Source organism: Apteryx mantelli, chromosome 2 (genome assembly GCF_036417845.1).
Source record: "Apteryx mantelli isolate bAptMan1 chromosome 2, bAptMan1.hap1, whole genome shotgun sequence".
NCBI classification, from domain to species: Eukaryota; Metazoa; Chordata; class Aves; order Apterygiformes; family Apterygidae; genus Apteryx; species Apteryx mantelli.
The window spans coordinates 113427660-113450587 of NC_089979.1; the positions used below are offsets into that span (position 1 = coordinate 113427660).

Sequence of the window (22928 nt, forward strand, 5' to 3'; positions counted from 1 at the left end):
AAAGAAATTCTCCAGACCATCGGACATACGAAAGCCCCCTTTTACTTTACCATGACAGCACAATTTATGCCTATTTTAAAGTCCTTTTATGCTCATTCTTCTTAAGTCATTGGTATAGCAGCATAAAGCCAAAATGTCTTTTGCAGTACACGATAACAAACTGCAGCAAATGATAACAAACTAGGCATATGCTTTTTCTGCTTCATGTTTGGCTCATGGCTAATTTAAGCAATGGACAAAATACCAAAAAGTTTGTTGTTTGCCCTTTCTTTGACAACTCTCTTTATTGAATTTGCAGAACGTAAATACAAAGACAACAGCATTGTTTTAAAGGTACATATTTAGCCATATAAAATTGCCCTGGATGTCACTGCAACATTTTTAAAACACTTCTGTGTTACAGACTCTTGCAAGTTCATATTAAAAGGAACATTTAATTTTATTGCTAGAAATGATATCATTGTCAGCAAAACTTAATACATGCACTCTGATTATACAGCTATCTGCTCTACCACAACAAAGTCATCCCAAACAATATGGTACCATAGCTCCATGTTTGCTAGCCAGATTTATTATATTTTCCAGATTCCAACAAGAAACAGATATTAAGAAATGCATGTTAATCATTGCCCTAATGAGAACAATATGCAGTTAGCTTTTAGGTTGTCACAAAAATACAGAAGGCGAGTACAGACTAAATGCATTCTAAATTTGAGGAAACCCCCTCTATTTTTCCGCTAGCACGTTTCAGTGAAATGGTCATGTCTGATGGAATATTTTTAATGAATTACTTAAATTTCAGCAGGTATGTGCACATGCTTTCATTAAGCATGAGGCTAACTAAAATGCCATTCTGACTACAACCATGAAAGGAAAATACCCACTGTATCACTTGCTTAAGTACAAAAAGCTAAGACGATACAGACCATGAAAAGCCTGCCCAGCTCCACTGTCTTCCACAGATGGTGCAAGCCTTTGGTTTTTGTTAGATATGGTACTATTGGCCAGTAAGTTATGTATCCTATTTATGTAAGACTTCCTATCATTGTAAAATTGGATCAATTCTCCTCACTAGAAGTTGTACTAAAAAATAAATCTATCTGTGGGGAAGAGCCCAACAGTCACTGGAAAAGCAACAGAACTTGACAGCTGTGCCCAAAACCACACCGAACTCCCCCATGTTGCACTGTTCTCAGCCAGACAACTTCTGGAGAAAACTACTACCAAAACATGTAAAAGGATAAGAATCAGTCTCTAAACATATTTGCAAATAATTAATTAAATGCATGTGTAGACTTACAGAATAAGCCAATTAATTTGATTTGGTGAAAGTGCAAAACCCGTCACCATTCTACACTCTCAAGGGCCTGAAGGTACGTGCAGATTTGGTTTGAAATTTCTAAAGCAAAGATGTGTGCTTCCTGCACTTTTTTTTTTTTGGGGGGGGGGGGGTTGTTTAGTTCCTTTAAGGAAACATTCATTCTGCCCACGAAAAAAGGAGGTGGAGAAAATAAGGTTTGAAACACTGACTGAACAGCAAACATAGCAGGCATCAATGGAGTGGGTGCAAAAGAAAGCAAGATCATCCTTTCTGCTTAGATTGCAGTGCCTTGCAGTCATACAGAAGGCATCTAAAACACCTCTTTTTCCCACTCCAAAACACCTCTTTTTCCCACTGTTTTTTCCTCCCACCTTGCCCCTGCCCCTCACACAGTTGTCTTTCACTCCACCTGCATTGCAAGGCACTGTCTGAATGCTGATACAGCCTTTATTAATGAGGTACTAAGAACAGGTGATTTTTACTTCTACCTGGAATTATAAAGGTGTTTGAAAAAGGAAAGACTTCTGAAAACAGGTGCAATATATTAAAGCAACTTAGAGTGCAGTACCTCATAATCTCTTTGCATAGGTTAAACCTAGTATTGCCTTGAAAAGTGAGTGCTAAAGTAAAATAAAATCAAAAAAATGTCTCATCAACCCCGCTGGAATACTTCACCAAAGGTGTAATAAATGCAAGAAAACTTAGGCTTAGTTTTTTGGGGGTGTCTTTCTCCCTCCTTCCCTTCCTTTCACACCATTCTCCATCAGGAAAAAAAAAATGTATTTTTGCATGTCAGCTAGTGTTATATGAAGAGCTACTCCCGTTTCCTAGCAGAAATGAACAAATCAACCAAAGCACTGTACTATCGGCTTTCTGAAGAGCAGTAAGCAAAACAAACAAACAAACAAACAAACAAAAAAAAAACAAGAGAAGGAATTTCCATACGATTGATGTACTTTTTTAAAACAGGCTATTTTCTGGTTGGGGATTAGGTCTTACCGAGGACATATTTCCCTTCCCCTCATCTCTCCAAAAATAATGATAACAACAAAATCTAGCTTTTTCTTCATCATATTACCACCATAACAGGCTGCTTATGTTTTGTATTCTTGGAAAAATAAATAATGGAATCTTTACAAAAAGGAAATCACCCATAGCTAATATAAATAGTATCTATAAATATTATCTTCACAGTTACAATATAATACTGCAAGTGCATCACTGAACAAACTAATGTGATGAGAAAGATCTTTTCTGTTACATATCTTACTCAGTTAAATGTTTATGTTCTCCTTCAAGGGAAAACTTACAATTCCCAAAAGCGCAACAATCAGCTTGAAAAATCAGGTTAGATGTCAGCAGTTGACTATTAATAATCATCCTCCTAGCTATTATTTATTAGCCTGGGGCAGCCAGTGTCCATATTCAGCATTCATCTTTCATCTTTCTCAGCTGGGCTGTCTGGCAGGTGCTGGGTGGGGTAAACACCGAGGGGTCAGCAATACCCAGCTGTAGATCAAAAAAGCGAGTGGAGGTTGTCACGCTGTAGTTCTTCATGTAGGTCTCCTGTACTGGGTAACAGTCTTTGACTGTGTAAACACCAACCCAAGATTCCACTGTAATAAAGCAGAAGTTTGACTATTTTAGATGAAAGGATGACTGTGTCACAACAGAGTTGTGACAAGACAATGGCCTTCCAATTCCCCCATCCTCAGGCAAAGCCTATAAGTTGCGACTTCCCATATTTCTAAACAGAGGCCTATCTTTCTGAAAGTCTTCATGGAGAATTGAAAACAAAAGCAATTTAATAGAAGATCCTGGAGAAATTTTGGAAAATCCTATGGCACTCACAATAAAATAGGCTGATTTTTGCTATCTTAAGGGCCAGTAGTAGTTAATTAGCTTCATGTTCCTATGTCGTCTGCTTACCAGGACAGCATTCCCTATTAGAGGATGCATGGCAACACCAAGAAAGGCCACAAAAGTAGTATCATGGACACCATGATGATCTTAAACCTGAGCATCTTGGTGTCATGCATGTTTAGAATCATGGTACCACCATGGCATCAGTATGTCACCTTTCAAATGTACCTGTTTTGAAGGAACATCACTTATGCTTGGTCCCAAATTTAGTTGTTCCACACAAGTCTGATTTCTCTCACCTTTCATGTCAGCATTCATTCACTTCAGCAGTAAACCAAGGTAATGCTCAGGGAGCTGTTTTCACAGAAAGCAAATTTTTGTGCCTTCAGCTTAGGTAGCATGTGGACATTTCACCTTACTCTCTGTTCTTGACAAGCTGAAAGGTGTGGTTGCTGAAAACTTTTGGTCCATTTGACATTGTTGGGCCTCAACGGTCTTTGACACTCTAAAACGCTCAGTCTCCACAACTAATGTAGGACATCTGATTCCTTCCTGTGCACAGTTCTGCACTCACCTACCGGATAAATCGCTTGTCCTCTGCTGTGGTGGGGGCTCCTTCTGCACCAGAACTCTCCACTGTAGACATCCATCACATTTTACCCTCACAGCTTTCAGTCATCTGAGACCTTAAATACCACTCTTACACTGATGATACTTACCAAATTCTTAATTCAAATAAACATGAATTTTTTTCATAATTTTTCCAGCTTACTGTTTCAAACTGTTTTTCTTGGAAAAGAAGAAACATTCCCAAATACAACTCCAGTGCCTCTATCTCTTTTCTTAACTCATTCCTCCTGTTTGCTGCCATCTATACATATTATCACTATAATGTTCATTTTTGAAATTCTACTTCCTCTCAAATATTTCTTCTGGTCCATTAATTATTTCAGGACTCCACTCAATGCTCAGCTCCTCCATGTATGTGATACAGAAGTTCTGCCCCTTTTCTTTAACTCCAGTTTAACTCTGCAACATATTTAACTCAAGGTTTTCTCTCTCACTCTCTTCCCTCTTGTCCTCTGCCATCACCCCTACTTTCACCACTGTTCTATTTCTGCAGTCAATACCATTGAGGTGGTTGCCCTTGTCCACCCTTCACTTTTAAAACCTCACTTTTAATCTCTTTTATTTCTCCCCTGCACCTCTTCAGTGATCTTTCTTTATCCCTTTCATTATACATCTCTTCACCTAATTTTTTCATGTATTTCAGATCTCCTGATAGAAGAAACTTTCATTAGGTTAGAATACAAAACTACCTGCTGTCATCACAGATCAGATCTTTCCAGTGACTCCTGTTTGAAATTTTCCCAGTTCCTATGAGGCTTATTTTCTGTCACCCAAACAGCAATCAAACATACTTATTTTCTGTCATTTCAGTACTGTGTCATATGCTGTGCCATAATCACATTATTGGAAGTAGGTAAGCTGTAATATGAAATGCACATACAGTATTTATAAAAGTTCTTGCAAGCTGAGCAATATTTAAACGTACCTCTCCAGTACACCCTATAGGCAAAATATAATGATACCAAGGTATTCTGTATCTCCACTGAAACCTTCATAATATTAACAGAATTATAATTTCTGGAATCCAAATCAATACTAGCTGAAAAGTGAATGGGTAGGCAAGTTTCAGATATTATTTTGCAGAATGATCATACAAAAAAAGTACTGGAAATACAAAATACTATAGAATAAAAATCACACATCATTAACTGAAGGTATCTGGATATTAAGTTCCATAAAAGTTCCAAAAATATTGGATCTGAAAAACAAGATTCTTGGAGTGAGGGATAATTTGCCTCTTGTAGAATACCAGAGGATACATCGACCTAGTTACAGAGCTCTAATGATCTTATCCCTCATTTTCTTTCTTTTTGTTCAAAAAAGAATTATTTTTTCCCCTGACTAAATGCTCAGGTTCATAACCAGCCTATATATTAGGTGGGTATAACCGTAAGTATTGCATTAGCTGCATAATGCCATAAATTTCATGGGATTTTAAGAATTATTTTTATAGTTGTCTTGGTCATCACTAAACCATAGACAAAATAGAAGTCAACGTGCTAATAAACTGCTATGCATCCAAAACTTAACATACTGCACCTTGGAAAATTCAGCCTACTTTCTTTTATGATGCAGGTGTTCAGCTGCCAAGTGCAGAACTAAGCTTTGAGAACAGATGTTTCTTAATAGCATTGTGGATAACAAAACTTAGGTGCATATTGAAGATGCCCCTGCTGCAGAACTGCTGCATATTGAATGTATTTTGTGATAACATTTGATAACAGTGTGTAGATAAATACTGATGCCTGCTTTGTTTCTATAATGCCTTTAACAGAAATATGATACATGCTAGTTGTGTCCCTGTGTTGAGTGTGTCCCTATTTATATTACTGATTTTTCTCTAGATAAATTTTGGATTCAGGCTGCTGAATTCAGATGTAAAATGATGGAGTTCTATGCCAAAATCTGTATGATACAGAGTAGAATACAGATAAGTCCCTTGGATATATCTTCTTAATAAAATGCATTGATAACAAAATTATATGCTGTGTATGGGGGATATTTATTATGTCTTCCAGCAAACTTTATGGAAATATGGAAGTCTGGGGTGAAACATGAACAATTTTATTTGTCCCTGGGTAGCAGAGACAATGATTACTCTTACTAAGATGAAATAAAAGTATGCACATACATTTCCTGGCTGGTTTTCTGTCAGACCATTCCTGTACCATAATTTCATCTCCAGGTCCCCCGATGTAGTACTGATCTTCATAAGTTGAATTGGCAGGGATATCATATGGATCCCATGGCTCGGTCAGAGGAATCTTTGAGCAAAGCTTTGTAATTTGTTCAATCTGAAACATCACTGCATCTTTATAGAGCAATATATACTCAAAGAATCTGAAACATTAAGAACAGGCAGTTAATATTCATAGTCTTTTTCTACAAAAAAAAAAAAAAAAGCACTGCTGATAGGTAAGCTTGCCATTGCCTCCTCAATATAAGACTGTTTTCGCTTGCTTATAACTTTGCCAAACTTTGAGAAAGGCTAACCAGTTGGGCTGAAATTTCCCATGCTGAAAGTTTGTCTCAGCTGACACTTTCCAAAATAAATAGATCAGGCTGAACTGGTTCAGCCATTTCTGAGAACAACAGGACAACTTTTCTGAGAACAACTGAGAGGAAAACGTGTTATTTTTCCCAGTTTTGTTTTGTTTTTTAATAACTGTTTCATTAAAAAGTTCTAGTGCCTCCATGTTTTGGAGAAAGGCCTTGAAATTTGGCATGGGAGAAGTTTTTATTAAAAGTTGCCCAAATTTGACTAAGTTATAAGCCTTTTTAAAAATCTGTTTGCATAGGCTGAATACAGTCTGTTCTCCATGAATGTGGTAGAGCCTTTCTCTGTGCCAGTTAGATGTAGTATCTGCCACCCTCCCAGATGCTCCTCTTCAGAAACCCAAGTAGCTCAGTGGGACATGCCAGGCGAAGGGGGCAATATGGGATCCCAAATGCAGAACTGAGAGGCTCAGTACAGGCAAGTCTTCCCTCTGGAAGCCACCATGCCCATGGGAGTAGTGAAAGGAGAAAGCAGAGGAGCAAAAAAATAAGGAAGAGATAAGGGAAGGTGTGAGGATTGGCGAGTCCGAGGGGCCACAAAGTGAGAGCAACAGAATGGTTAGCTAATAAAGATTTTAAAAAAGATCTTCTGTATGTAGTGTAGGATTCACTTATCATCATGTAATCAAACCCTACTTTGAGGAGAAATGATAAATCTCTTCATGGGCATTTTCATCTGTTAGTTACAGTAGTTGGGTATATCACAAACACTGTGACCTTGCCTCCACACCTATAAAAAGGAGGCCATATGATCCTCACTTTAAAACTGGGGAACAGAAACACACAGAAACTTCAATAAAAATTATCAGAAGTGTCACCTGATTTTGAATATGCACCCAGAAACACCTGAAACCTGACTTTCCAGGATATGTAGCATTACTTATCACATGATGAGTTGTTCAAAGCACAATTCAAAGCATCCTCATGAGTGCTCTGCACCTTTTATGAAGGGCAGCCAGAAGCCACACTGTAAACCCCTCAAAACTGTGCACTCAGAGGCTTCCTAACAATATCTCAGCTCAAGTATTTGGCTACAGTTGACTATCATGTAGTGACTCTAGAGAAAAGAAAGGATGGATTTAATGCTGCCCTGGAGCAGCATTCAACTTCCTCACCTAAACCAGCATCTCTTTCTGTTTGTAATTCCCTGCCTCATTCATGATGCTGCCTCCATTTCCTGCAAAAAAGGGCTTGGGTGTCCTTCAGACAACAGCTTCTTTCACTTCACAGCCCTGCTGCTAGCCCAAAGCAGTATTTATCCTGTGCCTTGATCAAGACAGGAATCTGGTGGAAAACTGGGTGCAATTCACGTAATTAAAGAGATTATGCACAAAAGCAACAGACACCTTCATTCTGGTATTTCCCAACTCCTGAATGTTTCTCTTTGCAGTCTTCACATTCTTTTGACATCTTTCTGGGGGGATGTAAAGTTTACATAACATAGGGTTGACATCAAAACAATTTACAAATTTAACTGTTGCGCTATGCAACCATGTTAGATAGGAATCACTTCACCCACCCCTGACACAAAGCCATTTAAAGGTCCCAATAAAGAAGTATATAACCATGGTTAAAAGCAACCGGGCAACATTTCCATCATTTCCTGAGAGGAAATGAAGGATCATTTATCCAGCTGTGTGTGGAAATGTAGGCAGGTTAAATAGCATTAGCCAAACTGAAAGGTGACTAAGAACATAGGCAGACAAGGAAGCTGACATGAGATAAGCTTGGGCATACCTCTCACATACCACCTTGCACAACATGTGAAGTAGCTTACCTCACTTTCAATGAGGATGGAAACCACCGGACCCTTCTCACACGTTAACAAAACTTACACAGACAGAGGCGGACAAGCGGCAAGTTTATGTATTAGCTTCCCTGTGGTAAATCGTTCCCCTGCCCATATCCTAAAAAGATTCCTACTTCTGCGATAGGTGCGGGAGGAAACTGTTACGGACCTAAGCTCACCTGCCATTTTCTTAGTCAAAGGCAATGTCCCCACAGTTGTGATAAGCTACCGAAAAACTACCTGGCTCCTTGTAAAAACCCAAGCCTGTGATCAAATAAGCACAGATGTATCTTTTACTTCACACTGAGTCCAGAGAAGATATTCACAAGAATGCTAACATACACTTATTTACATGTTTCCAACCAGGCTCTAAGGACTCAACTACTGTTCAGCTGGCTGCCCAGCAGCTCCCATAAAAGTGGGGTGGGGAATGCCTTACAGATGAGTTTAACAATGTGTTTGAGATATTTTGATGATAATCCGGTCATTTTGTGAAAGAACAAAACAGCAACATATTAATTAAACATTAAAAATTACTGGAAATAAATTTGAATAATTTAATTTCTCTTTTTCACTTTAAATCCTTACTTAAAACTCATTTCCTAGAGAAACTGTATTTCTAGCAATCACTTTTTCATTTTTTCTTTTTCCTTATCCTTTCTTTTATAAATTATTTCATGGAATAAATATCTTTTGTTCTAAGTTTTCTAACCCATGTATTGGCATCACTGCATGAGGAATGTGTGCCACCTTTAGTAAAGTGAAACAGTAGTTCAGACTTCAATCAGACAAATGCATATATTTAACTTGCAGCACATAATCAGGCACTGTGGCATCAAGAGTTGACGTGTATACTTGCAGAAGTAGGGCCAGAATCCAGATAAGCCTACTTTCTTGACTTTGCCTTCTTCAATGCAGATAGTAATGCTTGCATTATAAAACAATAACAATGAAAACAAGAATTAGAAGGATCCAAACAAATGAAAGCCGTTACCAAACATCTCACTAGCAAATATTCTACAAAACAAAATGTTCCACCACCTACACTTTCCCCACAGGAGAGAGGTAGAAAGAACAGATGTTAAACATATACCAATCATACAATGTGATGCACTACTGGAACAAACTTAGCATCTATGGCGACACCACACAAGACGAAAGCTACAGAGAACAGAATACACGCAGTTGTACCAACAGGGATACTTGCAAAGTGTGGCTCTATTCACTATGCATGACAGTACTGGGTTAGAAAGGGAACATGATTTATACTGTCATTACTCAGTTCAGATGTACCTCATATCTAAATTTTAAACAGAATTGCTCCTGTGTGTGTTTTGGAAATAGTAAGCACACTGACAGAAGATTACACAGGACCTGAGTTTCATTGAATATGAAAGGTGAATGGTTAAGTTGCCATTTTACAAGGAGAACTACTTACCAGCCAAAATTAATAACAGAATGTGCATGGATATAAAAATGACAATTTAGTATATTTTAAAACAAAATATTTAAAAATCATTTCCTCTTTTTTTTACTGGCCAAGTCCTAAGTATACTGCCTCTATTTGCTTTAGGTGCCTGCGATTTCATTGGCTGCTTGAGGGGAAGCACAGAGTCCTGAAAATAGGTCTTGGCAAAGAAACAGAAAAGGAAATGATTTTTAATTAGTTTGTTTTTTCAAAAGCAGCATAGTTGTAGACTTTGCCCACCCCTAATATTATTTTTTTAATAATTTCATTCCTTAAACTGTAACTTTGAGAAAGCCCCAAGCCCTTCCCAGGGCAACTTCAAACAGATTTGGAGAAGTTACTTGGATGACTTACACTATTTGCCTGACTGAGATTATCTCCCTTCCTTCCCTACCCTGTCCCATCCTCTCCTATGCTACCCCACAAATGCTTATCACTACACCCTTAGAGGGACTCTCTCATGGTTCCTTAATACTCCTTTTGTCTGTGTCTGAAAATGGATAAATTCCAACACATAAAGACATACACATTTTTTGCTTCTATATGTTAAAGAATTTCTTGACACTGGATCTTATCCTGCGCAAATAATTCCATTTGACTTTACTGGAAGTAATCATGTCAGACGGGTGGGATACATGCTGCGCTCTCTCTGCTGTACTCCTGACCTAAGGAATTCAATGCTGGGACAGAATACCATGCCCACACACTCACAAGTTGAAGCATTTACAATGTGGAAATGCTGCGAGGAGTAGGTGTGCATCCAAATACCATCCTACCACTGAGATTCCTCCTGAAATTCAGGGAGATTGTTAGACAGAGGTGCCTTCCAGAAGACAGCCTAGATAATATAGAGGCACACTACTGGACTCCCCAAAATGAATGAAGCTGATGATAAACTGATCTAAGGACTTGTCTTTTTAATGGATTATTGTTCCACATGTTATGAGTGCAATTTTTAATTTTTAATATTTGTCAGTACATAAGTCATTAGACTCCAGCCCATGCTACCAGCTCTGTTTAAGATACCTCTGCACTGAGTCCTGCTGAAAAGTACCCCAAGCTGAGGCACTTCCTAATTGTCAGTTCTGAAGCGTGCTAGCCAGCATGTCACCTAAAACATCAGCATCACTGTCTCAGGATTTACTTCTGCACTTCTGTCGGCTTCCTTGCATTGTCAGACTTAAAAGAAGGAGTTGCTTGTCTAATTGCCTTTGTAGTGACTCAGAGGAGCAGAGGTGCTGGCGGTACCATGCCAAAACTTGCATGATGTATCGAAGCATACCAGCCAAGGTCATTTGCTAGAGAAACACAAAATAATGGTCTGAGGCTAAGAATAGGTAAAAGAAATTCCTTGTGTTCTAAGTCTGCTCTACATCATTTCACTCGGTGGCTCTGGACCAGTAACTTACAGTACTGAAGCCTTAAAATTCCATTCTGGTTATTTATTTTTTTGATTGCTATAATACTAAAGAGCCCCTAATCTGGGATCAAGAACCAGTTGTGCTAAGCATTGTATTAACAAAGAACAAAAACACAACTGCTGCCCCAAAAAGCAATGGAACAACAGGTTCTTGTAAAACAGACTTTCCTTTCTTGCAAAGGCATATGGGGTTTTACGTGTCCAGGACTTTAACCTGTTGACTCACTTTTCCCAGCTGCAGCTATTGTATCCCTAAAACTCCCACTTGCATTAGTCAGGACTTACATTACCTAATAATTATTATAAAGTAACTGAAAGATGAAAGCAAAATTTTACGCATTATTTGTATTAGAGCTATTGTATTGCTCAGCTGGGAACAGCATTTGATATTTAAGACATTAAGTAGAGATTGCTGAAATTATTCCAAAGTTAACGTTGCTTTCCCTTTTGAGATCAACTGAAAGCTTGAAGCATCTATGTCTGTCTTTGTGGTATTATTTAATTCTTTCCTGGTTCTACTTGCAAAAAGGCATTTTTAGACACCATGAAAGAGACTCTTCTAACTAGAAGAAATTCCACTAAAAATATCCCAAACAAATCCTCTGTTCTGATGTGCATTGACAGCTACATCCAAATCTGTAATTCTTGAGTTATAGCCTTTTGATAACATATGCCACAAAACTTTCATAATAATATCACTACCTTTTACAGATTTGTTATTCAAATAAGATGCACTGGGGCAACTGGAACCCTTATTAGAAGGATGACTACAAAATCTCATCTTCTCAACTCTTCGGAGTAAGAAAAATTTCAAGAGACAAAAGCTGCTGAGCAGACATTCAGACAGTTGATAAACACTATTCAGGTCAAGAACATTCATCTGTTTTTGGAAAGCTCTGGCTAGTTCATTTCATAACTGAGAAGCATTCGCTTGTCGATATATTTCTGGGAACTCCTTTCCTCTTTCCCATGAAGTTTCGGTAATTTCAGACTTGTGTTTTTCTTCTGGCGTATCAGACCTCAACAACAACAGTAATTTACCATATTTGATCTCACATGTTTGGCAGTGATGCTAGACTATGGTATATTGTACAAATATAGTATTGTGCAAATACATGTGACAGCACATGTAATCTGATATTGTGTAAAAGCAGTATTTTTTAGACTGACTTAAGTCATTCACAGATTGTAAAGACCTTTTTTATTTCCAAGAGACTAAGCCCTCTGTATCAGATATCTAATTAGCAAGGTATAGAAGGAACTTTGAGAATACTATCAGTTTCTGAAGTAGAGAGAATTAGGCAGTTTAAATTCTGTCAATTATGACATTCTTGTAGAAGGAAAATCTTAAGTATAGGAAAGGAATTAAAAGCTGAAAAGTCAAAGCTACAATAATTAGAGGATTACATATTTCTGTGACTTTAATTACAAAACTCATTAAAAATTATGCAACATCTTATTCTTTTATTTTTTTTCCATAAATCAGATTAGCTACTTTGGAAAATACTATGGGAAATTAAGTTCTCCAGCAACAATGTTGTTTCCCTTGCTGTCCCTTTTTGGCTATTTGAGATTCCATAATAAACAGCCTGATCCATCAAGTTTTACCCGTGAGTACAATGCACTGTAATTTAAGTTGAAATTCAGGAAAACAATAAGGCATTGTGTTTAAGGGAGTTGTGTTTGCAAGGGACTAAAAGATGCACTGTGCTTAAAAGAGAGCATTTCTGTGTTTCCTTAAATAATAGGGAATATTCTTGACTTGGAGCCCTAAGTAGACAATGGCATAGCTCAAAAGAAAGGGAATGGAAGATATGGACAGATAGATACATTTAACATATAGATATAGCCAGAAAAATCATAGTTACAATAATTAGTGTAATTCCAAAAAAGAAAAAAAAATTAGAAGTCATACCTGTTTTCCTATTTTTAGTTTTACCACTATTTGTCAGATTTATCAGCAGTTTTCACACCTCTCTCTGAATCAGGCTCAGAGACAGGATATTCGATTGCATCTTAGCTCTGCCCCAGTATGATAATACCTATTTTACACACAAGAGAGGCATAACAGAATGAGGTCCATATTCACAAATAACTAAGCTAAAACAATCTCCCTTTTCCAGTAAGTTTAGTTTGGAATAACAAAATAAAAAACAATAAACACCAATTTTTAAGCTAGTACTGTGCACTGCAGCTTCCTATGTATCTTAACTTCAGTATGTAAACAGAGAAGGATCTTTAGATACCATAAACATACCATAAACATTATATCAAATGCAATAGACCTATGTTGCTCTTCACTCAGACTGTAAATCCCATTACCCATATATTTCGACAGTTAGTAAATCTTCAGTATAAACTCCTTTATAAAAAGTAGTAATAAAGAAGTCTGAGGAACAGATTGCCCTCTAAAATAGATAGGGAATAGGTGCTCATTCTGATAGAATAAATTTTGCTTCCATGGTGGAACATTCCCTGGAAAAAACTGGGAGGACATTCACCTGTACCAGTTTACTTCTCAAGATGTAATGATTTACACCTTCCATTTGCAATTATTTCCTTTAAAAGGATGATTCAGGTCTTTCAGATATCTGTCCAATATAAAAAATAAAAATAAAAAACACTAGGTCTATTTTCAAGGAAGATTGGAAGACAGGCCATTTAGGATAATCAGACAACACAGTTTGAAAGTTAAGTACACTTTAACTTCCTAACATCTTTATCCAAAGATCGGAGTATAGCTTATTTTTAAATAAACTTTGTGTAAGATGGAGATTCACTTCACTGGAAATAAATGCAATCTGAAATTCTGGCACTGCACTTCACTCTCCCTCCTCACCTCCAAAGTAAAAATAACTTTTTCATTTCATCCAGAATTCTTTGTGCAGGTCTTTCTCTTTTTCCTTCAGCAGCTATAAATCAAAAATGTTGCTTGCTCAGTGCATAAATTAGTGACTAAAATCAAATACAAAAAATTCATATATTAAATGCCCAGGTGGAATTGATTGAAAGTGTGCAAAATAAAAGAATTATGGGAATGAAGGGAATGTCTGTGTGAGAGAAAACATCATTAGGGACAAATGTTAATTGTTCCATTGTTCTTTGAACACATATCCATTGAGATGTGGTAAAGTAAAGAACAAGAATTTAGAAAGGTAAGGCTACAATTCTGTATTGTACAATTCTATCTTTACGTCAGACAGAGTAGGACCATGTGCCTTAAACAGGAACAGATTTACAGCCATGGAGTGACACTCTGCTCTCTGCGTGCAGGAGGGTATCACAGTATGATCCATTTCAGGGCTCACCTCATGATTAGGAAGTTAAAAGCACAGAATTACAGTTCTCAGTGAAACATGTATATGAAATCAAGCATTTCATTTGCTCTACTATACACAACAAACCAAATAAAATGTTATGAAATGACAGCTTTGGAGATGTCCACCCTAGCCTACCCTATTCCTTGTCCCTTTTCACAGCACTCAGTGCTGTCCCAGCTGGGGGGGTCACATCCCAGCCTAAATTCCTCTTGCAGGGAAACTCTTTGACTTCTTCCCATTTCTACGTTAGGATGTGAGATACAGTGCCCATTCTATTGGTCATGCTTATTTACCCTGCATTAAAAAAAACTGAATTTTGGACCCTTGCTCTTCTCTTTGGGAAGTGGTGGAAAAGGTGATGACTGTGGAGGCTTTTAAAAAACAAAATATAGCTAAGTGCATAGGAAGAAACTAAGTTTTAATAGAGTTTTTAAAGCAACTGACAGTTTACATACATCTAGCCTGAAGTACAATTTGTCTTTCTCTGGGAGTACAACAGACAGGACTAACTTCAACAAGGTCTAGCAGATGCTTGCCTTTTAGATTCCTTCAAACAACTACCTCTCCCCAAAAAGTGCACGTCCAGTGCCTTCTAGTGTGCACAGGTCTTGTCCCCAGGATGATACTGTTGCTTAGCCCTCCTGTGTTTGCTGACCAGTGCCTTGCCTTGAGCCATTCTTCTTCCTCCATCTCAATAAGCAAGTCCACATAAAGTACTTATAAGTAGATGATAGCACTCCTGAAGAAAGTTTCCTTTGCCTCAGAAATACTGGGCTGTTTTTCTGGCTCACCATCAACCAGCTCACTGACCTTGGGTAAGTCACTAGTTCCAGTTTAGGAAAAGCTATTAGGTGACTGTAGTACACTTTAGACAGAAATAGGTGGTACCAGATTTTGACTGTTCCTTCCCATACTATTAGAAAGCAAGTTCAAATCCCCCAAAAGCTTTGGTGTGGGAAGCAAAAACTTTCACTGTCATTCTGTTAAGCCATTAAAAATGGAGACTCCAAAAAGAGAGGTCTATCCTGGGCCTGGTTTTAGTCTTTACTACTTTTTTGATAAAGACTGTACCTCACTAATGAAACTCAACTTGAAAGGGTCACAAGCACTTCAGAAAAAAAGATCAGATTTATCCAGATGATCTTGATCAACTGCAAAGTACACCCCCAAATCAAAAAGTGTATATTCAGCCTCGACAAGTGCAAATTAATACGAAGGAAAAGTATTGTACAAATACACAAATATAAAAACTGGAATAACTGCCTGGGCAACAGTTCTGAACAAAAACATCTGGGAATCCCTTAGATAAAAGACTGAAGAGGAATCCACAGTATGAACCTGTTGCCAAAAAAGCCAAGCTCATTCTCACATGTATTAACAACAGCATCAGATGCAAAACATGGAAGGCAATTTATTCCTTTCTGCTTAGCACTGATGAGGTCGCAGTGGTAATGTTGTTTCTGGTTTTGGATACCCACTTCAGGGAACAGATAAACAGACTGGATAGAGTCCAAAGAACAGCAAGAATGCTGTGATGTTTAAAAAATATGACCTATGAAGAAACTGGGTATGTTTAGTCTAGAAAGAAGACTAAGGTAGGACATGATAAGCTTTCCAGTACATAAAAAAGTTAGAAAAGAACACCAATTGTTCTCCATGTTCACTGAATGCAAGATTGGAAGAAAACAGCATCATCTTCAGCAAGGAGGGTTTAAGTGAGATAATCTGAAAAAATCTGTGTGTGAGGGTTGCAAGAACAGGTTTCCACAGAGTCGTCTTCATTCCAGCTTTTACAAGAACAAGTTAGAAAAGCATGGGTCAGAGACATCCCAAGTTATGCTTCTTCAGGATGAAGGAATGGGTTATATGGTCACTCGGAGACCTTCCCAGCCTTATGCGTACGTGATTCTACAGTATTTAATCTCTTCTGGTAACAGACAAGCTTAATGAATTAGTCCTGATATTATCAATTCTATGACTGAGTTGGATCCTCAACGCTGCTACCTGCCAAACAACCCTTGGTGAATTCTTTTCTGAGAACTCCCAAAAGCAATGCTGGGAACTGTGCACCCTCTAGGAGGAGTCTCACCAGCGGGCTGAGCCACATTGTCACCATCTTCTTATTTTGCATGGGAAGACTGGGGATTTGAGGGATATTCTCTCTCAACTCTGTTTTCTTTTACAACTAACCTTAATTACACTACCTCATTATTTTCAGTGCCTGAATGGGTTAAAAGACCTGGAAAAATACAGTCTGAATACAGATCGGGGAGGTATGATTCAAGTGACACATGCCAGCAGTGAGAGGCATTCAGAGGGAATGATTAAAAGGCCAAACTATTCGTTGTAACTACCCTTCGCAAAAATGTTTTCTTGTCTTCTCTTGAGTTATTGAGCTTTTCATTATGTACAACTGTCCAGGTACTCACAACCACTCTCCCTTTGGTGGGGGTCTTCCAGCAGTCACCCATGCATTTTGCTTGCAGGACTACTCTGTAAGCAGTATCCACAATGCAGCACAGGACACAAACAGAGAACCACTGACTACAGTCTTTTAGTGTAAGAGGCAGACAGGTAAGATAGAATGAAATAGGCCTTGGTTTTTTTTGTTCCACCAATCTCATTCCATTCTCCTTAAAGTAACATCTTAAGGAAGTGACGTTTAAGAACAAGGGAAGGGAAATGACAGAAGTGAGGATCCACAGAGGATACATCTGAAGGGAAGAACAGAGCCAACTGCTTTTAAAAATAATGCTGTGAATGGTGTTGCAATGAAATTGTTGCACTGGTCACCTGTGAGGTCAGTTTAACGTGTGCATCATAACCTTTAATGATCCAAGTAGTCAGGCAAAATAGACATCTGTGAGAAGGCTGCCTCTAAACCTCTCCACTTTCTAGCACATACATGTAACTAGAAAGTGTTTTCTATTGATTCCTGCATTAAACACTGCTATCAGCTCCAGAGCTTCCTCTGAAACGGCCCATGTTTGGGAGCTTTGCTCCTATTCTGGTATGGGAGGAGCTGACAGCTGAGTATATCTCACATTATCAGAGACAATTATTTTTCTTTCAGGTGCCTTTCTGTTTCATTTTACTTCTATCTGTAGGTCAGCACTTTAAATTTCAACCATGTCAATACCATTAATTAATATCATCACTGAAAATGATCACTTACCTATATATTCTTTAGTACTGACAGACCTCAGGACACAGTTAAAAATCAACTGGACTGCAAATACCTAAGTATTTAATAGATTAACATGAATTTCAAAACTTTCCTCTTCAAAATACTGAGTTCTTGCATTAGGGTAACTCATAAGTGTATTTGATACAGAATTATTTCATAGATTATCTGTCAGTCCACCACAGAAACAGCTGTTCCCGAAAACATAAATTCAGCTAAAATACCTTTCTATTTTTAAGAAAAGTTACATTTATTTTAATTGTATTAAAAACTAGGTGTGACTGAAAAACCTAACTGACATATTTATTTATCATTCAAGGACAGTTCTAAGAAAGAGTAGCTAAGAGAACAAGACCTGTAAATAATATTGGTATAAATATACTGCACTGGCACTGTTGAAAGTTTTCCACTACTCCGGAAAAGGTCACTAGACCTATTGAACATGTTTAGACTACCCAGGCTGATTAAAATGTGACAGAAATAGGTTTACCATTTAGCATCTGACACCAATACAAACTGAAGTCTTTAGCAAACAGGTAAGGCTACCTAATTTGGGGGTGTTTTCCTGACACAACAGTGCCTGGTGTCATGCATAATCTGGCAAAGAGGGCCACAGTTTTCTTTGAGCTTTTCTTAATTAATATGAACTGAGGACGTTTATGCATGCAAAAATTATTTCTCTTCACCGTTCCTATAACTACAACAAATACTATCATTAAAATAACTCATTTTGAGATGGACAAGTGACTTCAGAATTATTTATAATTTAGACAGTGTCTAATGTCTCCATAATGTAATGTCTTCTGGTATTACAAACTGGTGTTGTTTTACACATTTAATGGGAAAGATTTTCAAAACTGACCAGTTTGAACACTCCATATTTTGGATGTCCAGCATCCAGATACCCGAAAAGGCCTAATTTTCACAGGGACAGTATTCAGGATTTTCTAAAATTCAATGTGTTGAAGTGTGACCATCCCAAAATTGAGATGCCCAAAACCACCAGATGCTTTTAAATTTTTTGCCAATGGTTTGTCTTGTCTCTAACTAGGATTTCTTTAAGTTACTGTTAAACTGGAAAAGCACTCTCTCTGCTTTGTGGATCTTCATGTTTCCAGCTTATGCCTTCAAGACTTCTAAAGATTTGTCATTTATGATACATCCCATCTCTTTGCACACACTAATGCTTGAAAATCTGTTACGGTTCTTTAGGAGTTTTCTATTCAAATACATAAGAAACTCCTGAATTCTCTCTCCAGAGAAATGCATCAGCATGAACCACTTTTCTGTCCCTCAGATTTTCCTTCCAACCTCTGATGTGTTCCCTGGCTGTCAAAGAGACAATTGATCTTTCCATATCATAACGCATATCTTCATGTAACTGCCACTGTTTACTATTTCCATCTAGCAACTATGTAATTAGAGATAAATCTGGCCGTATAACTCCTTCTCCAAAATTAAACATTAATCTAAGCCAAAGCCCCGTGAAAGCAGCCAGAAATCAGTTTCACTGATTTTTACACATTAGATCAGGTGTTTACTATCTGTTACATTTAGAAGAAAAAGAGAAGCTGAAAAGTGTTTAAAATCTATCTGAAATACCTAACACAGTTGTCCATTTATCTCAAAGGGGTAATTCTGGGAGATGCTGGAAGGCAAACATAACACATTCTACGCATCTCAGCTCCCAAAAATGTGTTTTCCAGAAGTTCAAGCTGGCTTTGAATTTTCTGTGTTTCATGATATTTCTTGTTCTCTTATTTATAGCGTTCTGGGATTGTTTTTTAGGCAAAGTAATTTCTTTCTACCCTTAACTACAAGCATTTAAATTATTTGACACATCTTTTTGTCATTAAAAAACCCCTCTTTGGGGCCTTTTTTATGTAGTAACTTGCTACAGCTAACTGGACAAGATCTTAGAACTCAGAGTGCGTGGAAACTCAAAAAAAAGAATTCACTTACGGAAAATCCTTGTAGCGTTTTCATTTATCTATTTGTTTTCCGGACTGCTGTATCTCTTAGGGGACTTGTTCTTCCATGTTCTCTGTATTGTGCTAATCCTGCAGTTGTACTCATTCAGGGAACAGGAAAGAGATTTCTCAGGGAGGGAGCTGTTAAGGCCTTGACGAATTAAAGAGCAAAAATCAGAGAGGAAATTCTCACTGTGGGTGAGATGGAGATTTGGCTGCTACTCATCACTTCGGACAGAAAGCATCTGTGTGCAGATATGTCCAAGTCCTTGTGCCAGTCCTAGGAACAGACCTGCATGATACATCGCTTTTTTAATCCTGGAGATTCTCCCTATTTTAAAAACTTTATAGAGTGGCAAGCTAAGGCCATTTTATATTATTTTGGTTAAGACAATACGGCCCATCTGCTCCAGCAAACTGCTTATTAACGCTGCCACATTTTGGGTATGACATTCACTGACCATGGATGCATTGCAGGGCCACCGTAGATCTCCCTCCAGACAGCGTTCCCAAAGAAACGGGTAAGCCCCTTTCAACAGCACTACTCAGCCTTCAGCAGAGGCAGTCTGCTTTTTATTTAGCTAACCAGATAAACAGAATATGGAGAAGTTTTTCCATGCAAATTGAGCCCAATGTTGTTACTGCCTGCCCCTATCCCTCTAAACTATCATGTATATCACACAGGCAGAATGTATGCATTAGTCTCTGGGAGACAGTTATGATCAGCTGTAACAAAGTTAAATTTCTACATATGCTGCTTTAGCATGAACAGTTCGGGCTAATAGAGGTTTAAAAGGATTTTTTTGTTAATATTCGGTGCTTCTTCATACACTACCCTAATTTGTTAGCAAATATGCTGTACACATTACACGTGCTGTAATGATTACATGTTATCCACCTTTCTATAAAATTTTGAGTGAAATTTCCGAAAATAAAGAATTATGTATGGATTTTTTACAGCCCAAAACTGCATCCAAATACTTCTGGGGGATTACAAAGACCAGATCAGTTCTAAATGGGGGTAGCAATTAAAAACAACAGATAGTGAATTAAGCCTACATGCAAGAAAATACTAGAGATTTAAAGAAGACTTGCATGGCAAAAAAAAATTCAAAGGACATTGCACAATGTTTAGAGTTACTATTGCTACAGTATATAAGCATTTCACTTACAATACATATCTTGCAGAGACATAATACAAGCTTTGTGAGTTTTTCCATTCTTTCAGTGGAAGAAAATTCAGAGAACCAAACTGTGTTTCAGATGCATGTTAGCCTTCCAAAAAACAACAAAACAGAGATTTCGTTTGGCTTGCTATGAATCCCTTTACTGGGATCCAAGTAAGCAGTTGTAGCACCTACATTTGGCAGCACCTCAAACAGCAACTTGTGCCTCTATGTCAATTTGACTTGGCCCAACTATGTTAACAGGACCTATGTGACAGATTCGGTACCTTGAATGTATCTGAATTGTACCCAGTTCTGCCTCCATGTCTGATTGGCCACCTGCTTTCTACTTCAAAAGACTAGATTACTTCACATTCATGATTTACAGACTTAAAATAGTAATGCAACAAACCAAAAATTAAAACAAGTATGTCAATAAACAAAGAATACATATAAATGTATTGAGACTCAATATATACATGGTTACATTTGGTTCTGGAGAGAGGCAGCTCAAAAACTAAGCAAAAAAAATAGCAAGTCCTTCATCTTCTGCTACACTGAGGTAGTTAGATAGTCCCTTACATTTTCACTGTTCAATAATAAGGTGAATAAACAAAATGCAAAGGGTGTCTCCACACTCACGGTACATAACCTTATCTCCTTTTACTCTCCCCTAATCCTTTTTTGCTCTATAAAAAGTACAGAAGACACCACACCTTAATACTTTATCAAGCACATTGTCCGAATTTGTCCTATTTGTTCTTTTCTGAGACAGGTAGGATAACAAAACAGTCTGACTTTGCAAATCCCAGTGAGTTTCTGGGCACAGGTATTTTAAGCAATACCAGGAGGTTTCCAAGTCCCCAGAGGCCATCACAGATAAGAAAACAGAAATATGTTTCTTGTATAGCAGATGTAGGCCAACAAATCTGGATCTAATTAAATAGTGATACATTAATTTGGGAACTAATTGTAGTAAGAATTCCTCATCCTGTATGGAAATGTGTTTTCCAAATAATAAAAATCCTCTGAGAATTATCATAACGGCACAGAATGAGTAAATTTTCCAGTGTTGGCTGCCTAAAAATATGGCAGAATCATAAGTTTCCTGGCAAGAAAAGTATCTGAATATGATAAAAACCACAATTGCAAATGGTATTAGGAGATACTGAAAGAATGAAAAATCGGATGTTTCTTTGCTGCATTCATTAGATCAACTCTGCACCCTATATGAGTATTTCTAGCATTGCTCTCTGAAAACTTAAGTGAAAATCCAGCCACTCCTCCTCAAAAACACCCATTTCTGAAACAACAGGTATCCATGCAAACAACAGGTATCCATGCAGACAGACTACTTAAAGAGAAATTCCCAGTTAATCAGAAGCTAAGAGCAAGGCGGATACCCCATTGCTATCTAAGCACTACTGTGAGGGCCACATTGGCCTATATGCATTATACAGGCCTCATACCAGCCTTCCTGCACAGGATTTCACCAAAATTCTTCAAAATAAATGACAAATGCTGAAGTGCCACATTTTTATTAACTCTATGAGTCTTTTATCTGTTTAAGCCACCTGATTTTCAGATGAAGAAGCAACCGCTCCCTGAACTCCACAAAGAAGGGACAGGAGGACAACAGGTTTTGTTTTACTAAAGGATGAAAGTACCAGAACTGACAGAGAAATGGAAGGGCAACATTAAAGACTGAAACCTGAGTGGAAAGTCTTGTAACCTGGGGCTTTAATTGCTATCTTGCACTGTTTTCCTCTGTAATTAGTCACAAGCTCAGAATAAGAACACATTAGGACAAAAGCAGAAACTTTTGCTCTTTAGCCTACTAGGGAAATAGTACCACTTTGTGGTAGTGTTTTGGAGGTTTTTTTCTTCCCCCATTAAAACCTTAAAAAAAACCCTTAGTTCTTTGGGAAAAAAAAGTATTAGAAAACACTTTGCTTCCAATAGACAACCTGGGATATTAATTACAGACATCACAGAACATTACTGCTTAAGTGCTAACTCCAGTAAAGCAGCTGACAGTGTGCTTTGAACATACACTCAAAAATATGAAATAATATTAGGCATTAGCTATAAAGGGGCAGATTCTGAAGAGCACATTACTGTACAAGAAGCCAATCAAGCAGGGTCAGTGAAGCCATTTTTGGAATGCGTTATTTATGAAGCCATTGTTGGAATAAATCATTTGTGAAATCATTTTGCTCTCCAAAAGGTAAATATGCAGGG

The 22928-nt window shown here is 37.7% G+C and overlaps 1 protein-coding gene across 1 annotated transcript in view; it reads right to left on the minus strand.

Annotated features, from left to right (window-relative positions):
* Window positions 1-267: 267 nt before the first annotated feature.
* EPDR1 (ependymin related 1) overlaps window positions 268-22928 on the minus strand; it is a 36312-nt gene continuing 13651 nt past the window's right edge. The window contains exons 3-4 of the mRNA XM_067292179.1: window positions 5946-6154; window positions 268-2937 (exon numbers count right to left, since the gene is read on the minus strand). Coding sequence (XP_067148280.1) covers window positions 2747-2937; window positions 5946-6154 — 400 coding nt within the window. The 3' untranslated portion in view covers window positions 268-2746. The remainder of the gene's footprint in view (window positions 2938-5945; window positions 6155-22928) is intronic.